General features: G+C 43.9%; 1 protein-coding gene across 1 annotated transcript; it reads right to left on the reverse strand.

Moving 5' to 3' along the window:
• Nucleotides 1-5,016: 5,016 nt before the first annotated feature.
• LOC124027311 (beta-1,3-galactosyl-O-glycosyl-glycoprotein beta-1,6-N-acetylglucosaminyltransferase 3-like) lies at nucleotides 5,017-6,874 on the reverse strand. The gene has a single exon (XM_046339772.1). The coding sequence runs from the start codon at nucleotides 6,539-6,541 to the stop codon at nucleotides 5,213-5,215; it is 1,329 nt and encodes a 442-aa protein (XP_046195728.1). The 5' UTR covers nucleotides 6,542-6,874; the 3' UTR covers nucleotides 5,017-5,212.
• Between the last annotated feature and the right edge of the window lie 4,179 nt (nucleotides 6,875-11,053).

The raw sequence follows: 11,053 nt of genomic DNA on the forward strand, positions 1-11,053 counted from the left end.
ATGATCATGTACAGGTAGAGATATTGGTGTGCAAAAGAGCAGAAAAGTAAATAAATAAAAACTGTGGGGATGAGGTAGGTGAAAATGGGTGTGCTATTTACCAATAGATTATGTACAGCTGCAGCGATCGGTTAGCTGCTCAGCTAGCTGATGTTTGAAGTTGGTGAGGGAGATAAAAGTCTCCAACTTCAGCGATTTTTGCAATTTGTTCCAGTCACAGTCAGCAGAGTACTGGAACGAAAGGCGGCCAAATGAGGTGTTGGCTTTAGGGATGATCAGTGAGATACACCTGCTGGAGCGCGTGCTACGGATGGGTGTTGCCATCGTGACCAGTGAGCTGAGATAAGGCGGAGCTTTGCCTAGCATGGCCTTGTAGATGACCTGAAGCCAGTGGGTCTGGCGACGAATATGTAGCGAGGGCCAGCCGACTAGAGCATACAAGTCGCAGTGGTGGGTGGTATAAGGTGCTTTAGTGACAAAACGGATGGCACTGTGATAAACTGCATCCAGTTTGCTGAGTAGTGTTGGAATTTTGTAGATGACGTCGCCGAAGTCGAGGATCGATAGGATAGTCAGTTTTACTAGGGTAAGCTTGGCAGCGTGAGTGAAGGAGGCTTTGTTGCGGAATAGAAAGCCGATTCTTGATTTGATTTTCGATTGGTGATGTTTGATATGGGTCTGGAAGGAGAGTTTGCAGTCTAGCCAGAAACCTAGGTACTTATAGATGTCCACATATTCAAGGTCGGAACCATCCAGGGTGGTTATGCTAGTCGGGCATGCGGGTGCAGGCAGCGATCGGTTGAAAAGCATGCATTTGGTTTTACTGCTACTGATTATTTCCTCCCCCTCCTTATGTGTTGATTGAGTGCACCTGTTTTGGGTTAGGTAGTTAGTAGTAGGCTTTATTAGTCAGCCGGCCCGCAGAGTTCCGTGTGCGGGATTCATTATTGTGACCGTCTGTTTAGTGTACTTGGGTGCACATCTATGGGTTTGTGTTTTCCCATTTTGTGGGTTTTTCCTGGACAGTTTAAGCCCCCCTGTTTGGGGCATTTGTTCGTTCAGTACGCCCTGTGTTTTTGTGAGGGTTGGCTTATGTTCAGCGTTTCTCAGTGCATTAAAATAGCACTCCCCTGAACTCTCTGCTTCCTGCGCCTGACTCCTCACCCACTACACTCAGACCGTTACAATCTACAAGACAATGTGAATTAAATCTGGAGAGAAACTTCACGGGGACGTATTCCAACCTGCTTTCATTTGCCTGCTGACAATGATGTGGTGATATTAGGTAAAGCTTATATATATACATCTATATAATATATTTTCTAAACGTTCTTGAAATGTTCAGAGGACCCCCAAGAAAATGTAAAATGTATATTTCGTGAACAAACTGTAAATGGAATATGTTAATATGTTAATATGTTATAATGTTTAACCTGAAACACATATGCTATGAACTTCTTACAACATTAAGGGAATGTTCTGTGCAGCCTGACTTTGTATGAACCTGTCTCTTGTAATGTACCCACACTGTTCACACAATCTAATTACATGTTCTGGGAACCTTTAAAGAACTCAGAAACGCTCTTCTGTCAACATTCTTGCAACATCAGAGGAATGTTTTGTGTCCGCTGATACAAACATTATATGAATGGCAGCGCAACTGAACAGCTTTAGTGTTTTGGGAATCTCTTCTCATGTTTCCACAATGTTCCCATAATGTTTTAGGAACGTATAAAGAACAAAAATGTGTTCTGGGAATGTTCTTGCAAATGTTTTTTTGCAACCTAATAGAAACATTTTAACAAGCAACACAACTGTGTTTTGGGAACATATCTTGTGTCATGTCCACACAATGTTCCCAATACCTAATGAAACATTCTGGGACCCTTCAAAGAGCAGACGAAATGTGTTCTGGGAATGTTCTTTGTCACATCATGTTAGAGTTTTTTTGCACCGTAAAATAAACATTTCAGAATCATCCAACTGGACAGTTTTTGTTTTTTGGGAACATATCTTTTGTGGTGTCCCCACAATGCTCTCAGCAGACTGTTCCCACAACGCAGTGAAACATTCTGGGAACATATCTTTTGTGGTGTCCCCACAATGCTCTCAGCAGACTGTTCCCACAACGCAGTGAAACATTCTGGGAACATATCTTTTGTGGTGTCCCCACAATGCTCTCAACAGACTGTTCCCACAACGCAGTGAAACATTCTGGGAACATATATTTTGTGGTGTCCCCACAATGCTCTCAGCAGACTGTTCCCACAACGCAGTGAAACATTCTGGGAAAATATCTTTTGTGGTGTCCCCACAATGCTCTCAACAGACTGTTCCCACAATGCAGTGAAACATTCTGGGAACATATCTTTTGTGGTGTCCCCACAATGCTCTCAGCAGACTGTTCCCACAACGCAGTGAAACATTCTGGGAACATTTCAAGAAGAGATTAAATGTTTTATTCACCCCAAAATAAACATTGTAGAATTTTATTTATTTATTTAACCTTTATTTAACTAGGCAAGTCAGTTAAGAACAAGTTCTTATTTTCATTGACGGCCTAGGAACAGTGAGTTAACTGCCCTGTTCAGGGGCAGAACAACAGATTTGTACCATGTCAGATTTGTACCTTGTAAATTACTATAGGAGGAATGATGTGTTTCTGTCTGGGGTCAAAATGACCCCAAAGGAATTAGTTTAAAGTCCATACTGATACAGAAACACTGAGGAAAGATTAAAACACTGAGGAAAGATCAACTGCTTCTGTAGTATTAGTTAATTAATCAATAAGGCCCGAGGGGTTGTGGTATATGGGCAATATACCACGGGAACGACGCAACGTGGAGTGCCTTGACACAGCCCTTAGCCGTGGTACATTGGCCATATATCACAAACCCCCAAGCTGCCTTATTGCTATTATAAACTGGTTACCAACATAATTAGAACAGTAAAAATCCTGGTCCTTCTGTAGCTCAGTTGGTAGAGCATGGCGCTTGTAACGCCAGGGTAGTGGGTTCGATCCCCGGGACCACCCATACGTAGAATGTATGCACACATGACTGTAAGTCGCTTTGGATAAAAGCGTCTGCTAAATGGCATATATTATTATTATATATTTAAAAATACTTGTTTTGCCATACCTGTGGTATACGGTCTGATATACCACGGCTGTCAGCCAATCAGCATTCAGGGCTCGAACTACCCAGTTTATAGTTAAGGTGTAACTAACTTTGTGTATACCAAAATGCTGTGTTCAGTTAGACTAGTCATTCCACTAGATGGTACTGCTGCTGTCATAAATACAGAGCACAGGAAGAAATACATGTATGTCTGGAATATACAATCAGAACCACACAGTACAATCAGAACTACACAGTACAATCAGAACTACACAATACAATCAGTACTATACAGTACAATCAGAACTACACAGTACAATCAGAACTACACAGTACAATCAGTACTATACAGTACATTCAGAACTACATAGTACAATCAGAACTACACAGTACATTCAGAACTACATAGTACAATCAGAACTACATAGTACAATCAGAACTACACAATACAATCAGTACTATACAGTACAATCAGAACTACACCCAATCAGAACTACACAGTACAATCAGAACTATACAGTACAATCAGAACTACACAGTACAATCAGAACTACACAATACAATCAGTACTATACAGTACAATCAGAACTACACAGTACAATCAGAACTACACAGTACAATCAGTACTATACAGTACATTCAGAACTACATAGTACAATCAGAACTACACAGTACATTCAGAACTACATAGTACAATCAGAACTACACAGTACAATCAGAACTACACAGTACAATCAGAGCTACACAGTACAATCAGAGCTACACCGTACAATCAGAACTACACCGTACAATCAGAACTACACCGTACAATCAGAAACACCGTACAATCAGAACTACACAGTACATTCAGAACTACACAGTACAATCAGAACTACACAGTACAATCAGAACTACACAGTACAATCAGAACGACACAGTACCATCAGAACTACACAGTACAATCAGAACTACACAATACCATCAGAACTACACAATACCATCAGAACTACACAGTACAATCAGAACTACACAGTACAATCAGAACTCCACAGTACAATCAGCACAGTACAATCAGAACTACACAGTACAATCAGAACTTCACAGTACCATCAGAACTACACAGTACCATCAGAGCTACACAGTACAATCAGAACTACACAGTACAATCAGAACTACACAGTACAATCAGAACTACACCGTACAATCAGAACTACACAATACCATCAGAACTACACAATACAATCAGAACTACACAGTACAATCAGAACTCCACAGTACAATCAGCACAGTACAATCAGAACTACACAGTACAATCAGAACTACACAGTACAATCAGAACTACATAGTACTATCAGAACTACACAGTACATTCAGAACTACATAGTACAATCAGAAATATACAGTGCAAATCAGAACTACACAGTACAATCAGAACTATGCAGTGCAAATCAGAAATATATCAAATACACTGAATTGACAAAACCTGTTCTTTCCAGAACAGGCTGACCAGGTGAATCCTGGTGAAAGATATGATCCCATATTGACGTCAGTTGTTAAATCCACTTCAGTCAGTGTAGATGAAGGGGAGGAGACGGGTTAAAGAAGGAGTGTTAAGCCTTGAGACAATTGAGACATGGATTGTATATGTGTGCCATTCAGAGGGTAAATGGGCAAGACGAAGGATTTAAGCGCCTTTGAACAGAGTTTGGTAGTAAGTGCCAGGCGCACCGGTTTGAGTGTGCCAAGAACTGCAACGCTGCTGGGTTTTCCACGCTCAACAGCTTGCTGTGTGTATCGAGAAGGGTCAACCACCCAAAGGACATCCAGCCAACCTGACACAACTGTGGGAAGCATTGGAGTCAACATGGTCCAGCATCCCTGTGGAACTCTTTAGACACCTTGTAGAGTCCATGTCCAGAGGATTGAGGCTGATCTGGGGGCGTAAGGGGGTGCAACTCAATATTCGGAAGGTGTTCCTAATGTTTTGTACACTCAGGGTATATTTGAAATAAAACCTATGTTACTGTATGTACAACAGTACCATCAGAAATATACAACATTTCAAAACATATTTAAAATAAATGTACATTAACATATTTACAACTTTTAACATTTCATAGTTTTTGTAAGATCCTCTCAGATTCCACTGTCCTTCGTGAAACACGGTATGTAGCTTTGAAGCGCAGGTACGACTCCAGGCACCTGATAGCCACATCATCCACCTCAGGGTCAAACTTGTTAGCGATGAGGTGGTGATGTTGTAGGAGCCACCTGAGATCTCCAGCCCCGTAGACACAAATGGACCTCCTGTAGACACCCGAGCAGGGTGGATATGGGGCTCCGTTCCTCACCTCTCCTTCCAGGGGACGCCACTTCACAATGCGCGCAATGGCGTTCATGTCTGATTCATGGTACTTGATGTGCGGAGGGTTAGATCCTGGCACAGAGGGCATGCGCTGCAGGGTGGCCCACAGGTGTTCATCAGGACTGTAGGTGTCCTTCTCCCACTCCAACAGCGCCCGGACCTCCTGAGACTCCATCACGTGACGGACAAAGGCCCTGGACACCAGGAAGTAGGCGTTGCCAGAAAACATAGGGGTGCTGATTGGAGGAGGGCTCTTCCTGACGTTCGTCTTGACCACCACGTTGCTGGTGATTTTGTGGTGAAACTGCCATCTGCTGTATTTATAGTCGTCGGTGGTCTCTGACTCCATGCTGTTCCTACCGTTCTGCAGCTTGAGGGCCTGAACCATCTCAGCGTTGGTCTTAATGGGGAAGTCTGTTCCACAGGTGTTGATCAGGTACCTCCACTGGACAGGTGACTTCAGGAGATCCTCCATACAGTTCAGATCAGCCTGCACTCTGGACCAGGAGGCGTATACCACACTCTCTAACTTACTGGCCACAAACACATTAGTCAGACAGGACACGATGGCCCTCACTGCCGTCCTGAAGGCCTCCGATGACTTCTGGTCGATGTGGACGCAGTACACGTTCTGAGGAGTGTACAGGGCACGCAGGAGCCGCTCAAACATCTCAATCTTGTCGTGTATGACCATGGAGTAGGCGATGGGGAACTCCTTCTCCTCCTGACTGAGAGGAACACTGATGAACTCTCTTTCTGTGATGTACCTCTGACAGTCCTGAGTCACGTTGTGGTAGAAGGCCTCTGACAGCAGCTGCTGTTTCTTCATGGTCTTCAGCAGGAGGCTGAGCTGCTTCCTCTCCAGACCCTGCAGGTCTCCCTGGATGATGGCTGAGCAGGCCGGCAGGTCGGCAGCGTAGTCCAGGGGCAGGAGGTCCAGAGCGGGGAGAGGACTCCTGTCAGAGACCGGCGGGCGTCTGAGAGCGGCCCACAGGAGCAGAGAGACGGATCCACTCAGGAGGATCAGAGAGAAGTTCTTGAAGAATCTCTGAGACCTGGACAACCGAACAGAAGCCATGACTAGTCCATATAATGTTTCTATGTCCGGGTTCTCCTCACAGAATGGAAGAGTTGCACTACGCCACCTTGTGGACTGGTTGCGCCACTGTCATTTAAAAAAACATTATTTGTAATAATTTAAGGCCTGGCACCACACCTGAATGGAGTATTTCTTTGCTTTAGAGTGCAGGAAATGTCCTCCATCCCGCTGTACTCAGTAGCACCTCTTTGTTAAAAAAGATCCCTGGGAGAACCCTGTATGTGGTATTGCCTTTGTGGTATTAGTATCTATCAACACCACAGCTGAGGAGGAGGAGTTGCACACTGCTGGGCAACAGAAAGATGTGTCTCACCAGCACCTCACAGCTCAAATAAATGACACACACCTCTGTTTAAAAGGAAGAGGTGGAATCATTAACTCTAGTGGGCGTGGCCTTTCTGTAAACACTATGGGCGTGGCCTTTCTGTAAACACTATGGACGTGGCCTTTCTGTAAACACTATGGCAGACCAGGAGGTAAAAGCTCTGTAGCAGCCTTGGTATGGTTGCCCCTGTATGTGGCTTGTTTCCTGGTCAGCATTGTGACACATTTTATTTTAACTAGGCAAGTCAGTTAAGAACAAATTCTTATTTTCAATGACGGCCTAGGAACAGTGGGTTAACTGCCTGTTCAGGGGCAGAACGACAGATTTGTACCTTGTCAGCTCGGGGGTTTGAACTTGCAACCTTCCGGTTACTAGTCCAACGCTCTAACCACTAGGCTACCATGCCGTCCCTACACTCTAACCACAAGGCTACCCTGCCGTCCCTACACTCTAACCACTAGGCTACCCTGCCGTCCCTACACTCTAACCACTAGGCTACCCTGCCGTCCCTACACTCTAACCACTAGGCTACCCTGCCGTCTCTACACTCTAACCACTAGGCTACCCTGCCGTCCCTACACTCTAACCACTAGGCTACCCTGCCGTCCCTACACTCCAACCACTAGGCTACCTGCCGTCCCTACACTCTAACCACTAGGCTACCTGCCGCCCCTACACTCTAACCACTAGGCTACCCTGCTGTCCCTACACTCTAACCACTAGGCTACCCTGCCGTCCCTACACTCTAACCACTAGGCTACCCTGCCGTCCCTACACTCTAACCACTAGGCTACCCTGCCGTCCCTACACTCTAACCACTAGGCTACCCTGCCGTCCCTACACTCTAACCACTAGGCTACCCTGCCGTCCCTACACTCTAACCACTAGGCTACCCTGCCGCCACCATGTTAGGACTGCCAGGCATACAGTCCTAACATGGCTGAGCCTCTCACGTTAAACAGCTGTCTGTCCTCTAGGCCATGTTCTGTTATAATCTCCACCCGGCACAGCCAGAAGAGGACTGGCCACCCCACATAGCCTGGTTCCTCTCTAGGTTTCTTCCTAGGTTTTGGCCTTTCTAGGAGTTTTTCCTAGCCACCGTGCTTCTACACCTGCATTGCTTGCTGTTTGGGGTTTTAGGCTGGGTTTCTGTACAGCACTTTGAGATATCAGCTGATGTACGAAGGGCTATATAAATTGATGATTTGATTTAGAGCTTTGAGGCGTGGGTCAAAGCAGCCTCATAAACGTGTTGAGTCAGAAGTTGCCTTACACAGTTGAAATATCTAGCCCATACATTTTGAAATATCTAGCCCATACATGTTGAAATATCTAGCCCATACATTTTGAAATATCTAGCCCATACATTTTGAAATATCTAGCCCATACATTTTGAAATATCTAGCCCATACATTTTGAAATATCTAGCCCATACATTTTGAAATAACTAGCCCATACATTTTGAAATATCTAGCCCATACATTTTGAAATATCTAGCCCATACATTTTGAAATATCTAGCCCATACATTTTGAAATATCTAGCCCATACATTTTGAAATATCTAGCCCATACATTTTGAAATATCTAGCCCATACATGTTGAAATATCTAGCCCATACATTTTGAAATATCTAGCCGATACATGTTGAAATATCTAGCCCATACATTTGGAAATATATAGCCCGTACATGTTGAAATATCTAACCCATACATGTTGAAATATCTAGCCCATGCATGTTGAAATATCTAGCCCATGCATGTTGAAATATCTAACCCATACATGTTGAAATATCTAGCCCATGCATGTTGAAATATCTAGCCTGTACATGTTGAAATATCTAGCCCGTACATTTTGAAATATCTAGCCCGTACATGTTGAAATATCTAGCCCATACATGTTGAAATATCTAGCCCGTACATTTTGAAATATCTAGCCCGTACATTTTGAAATATCTAGCCCATACATGTTGAAATATCTAGCCCGTACATTTTGAAATATCTAGCCCATACATTTGGAAATATCTAACCCGTACATGTTGAAATATCTAACCCGTACATGTTGAAATATCTAGCCCATACATTTTGAAATATCTAACCCATACATGTTGAAATATCTAGCCCATACATTTTGAAATATCTAGCCCATACATTTTGAAATATCTAGCCCATACATTTGGAAATATCTAGCCCATACATTTTGAAATATCTAGCCCATACATTTTGAAATATCTAGCCCATACATTTTGAAATATCTAGCCCGTACATTTTGCACACAATATTTTATATACAGGAGGTTTTTAAAGGACCATGGGAAAACAACTACTGTCGTTGTCACAGTCCTATTGACTAACATGGTAGACCTCCTATTACCACAACAACATCCCACCGCTGCATTGACCATTCACGGCAGATAGGCACATTATTTTAATATTGAAATCATTTTGACTTCCGTTCCATGAAACCCTTCAACATTTCACAATGTCACCTTTATCCACACACATTTTGTCTGGTGTGGTGCAGAGGAACAGGGTTTGAACAGGTGTACAGGGATTAGATGACAGCTGTCGGGGGTTAAACATGGTGTTTTATCACATTTTGGTGTGGTGCAGAGGAACAGGGTTAGATGACAGCTGTCGGGGGTTAAACATGGTGTTTTATCACGTCTTGGTGTGGTGCAGAGGAACAGGGTTAGATGACAGCTGTCGGGGGTTAAACATGGTGTTTTATCACGTCTTGGTGTGGTGCAGAGGAACAGGGTTAGATGACAGCTGTCAGTGGTTAAACATAGTGTTTTATCACATCCTGGTTGCAGGTTAATATCCTTGACAAACATCCTAGACTCATTTTCCAACTCGAACAGCAAACACAGCCAGGTGTCAAAGGCAGAGTTGAGGCTGAGATGCATTTTTATCAAATGTGTTCATGATTGATGTTGAACATCGGTGTTATGGAGCTCCGTTGATGTCAGATAGGTACATTATTTGAATATTGAAATAATTGAGTCCTTGTACATGTCACCTGTTTCCATCCGTTCAGAGCCATGTTTTTTAGAGAGTTTAGGTCAACTTTTAGAATTTAGAATGTTGTTATAATTCTAGACATTCCGTTTGATAGCGTGGATGTATGAAGGACTCATGGAATGGCAGGAAAATGATTTCCTATTTTATTTACAATTTCTTTGAACACCAGTGTTGAACCTCCATTGACATCAAATAGGTAGTTAATATTAAAATCCTTTAAAATGTTATAATCTCACCTGTATGCTCATGTACTCATCTACAAACAGGCAGACAGACAGGCACACAAGGTTGAGTAAAAATATATCTATGGATCTGAATACAACATACAATGTTCTCTTAGATGGGTGACTGTTCTGGACAGGCTCCGAGTAACATTTTGGTGTCCAAAGCCCTCTGTGGACACCGTAGGATCCCATGCCTTATAATGGCATGAAGCCCTCTGTGGACTCCGTAGGATCCCATGCCTTATAATGGCATGAAGCCCTCTGTGGACTCCGTAGGATCCCATGCATTATAATGGCACAAAGCCCTCTGTGGACTCCGTAGGATCCCATGCATTATAATGGCACGAAGCCCTCTGTGAACTCCGTAGGATCCCATGCATTATAATGGCACGAAGCCCTCTGTGAACTCCGTAGGATCCCATGCCTTATAATGGCACAAAGCCCTCTGTGGACTCCGTAGGATCCCATGCCTTATAATGGCACAAAGCCCTCTGTGAACTCCGTAGGATCCCATGCCTTATAATGGCACAAAGCCCTCTGTGAACTCCGTAGGATCCCATGCCTTATAATGGCACAAAGCCCTCTGTGGACACCGTAGGATCCCATGCCTTATAATAGCACAAAGCCCTCTGTGGACACCGTAGGATCCCATGCCTTATAATGGCACAAAGCCCTCTGTGGACACCGTAGGATCCCATGCCTTATAATGGCACAAAGCCCTCTGGGATACCGTAGGATCCCATGCCTTATAATGGCACAAAGCCCTCTGGGACACCGTAGGATCCCATGCATTATAATGGCACAAAGCCCTCTGTGACTCCGTAGGATCCCATGCCTTATAATGGCACAAAGCCCTCTGTGGACACCGTAGGATCCCATTCCTTATAATGGCACAAAGCCCTCTGGGACACCGTAGGATCCC

The sequence above is a fragment of the Oncorhynchus gorbuscha genome, unplaced genomic scaffold (genome assembly GCF_021184085.1).
Source record: "Oncorhynchus gorbuscha isolate QuinsamMale2020 ecotype Even-year unplaced genomic scaffold, OgorEven_v1.0 Un_scaffold_3087, whole genome shotgun sequence".
NCBI classification, from domain to species: domain Eukaryota; kingdom Metazoa; phylum Chordata; class Actinopteri; order Salmoniformes; family Salmonidae; genus Oncorhynchus; species Oncorhynchus gorbuscha.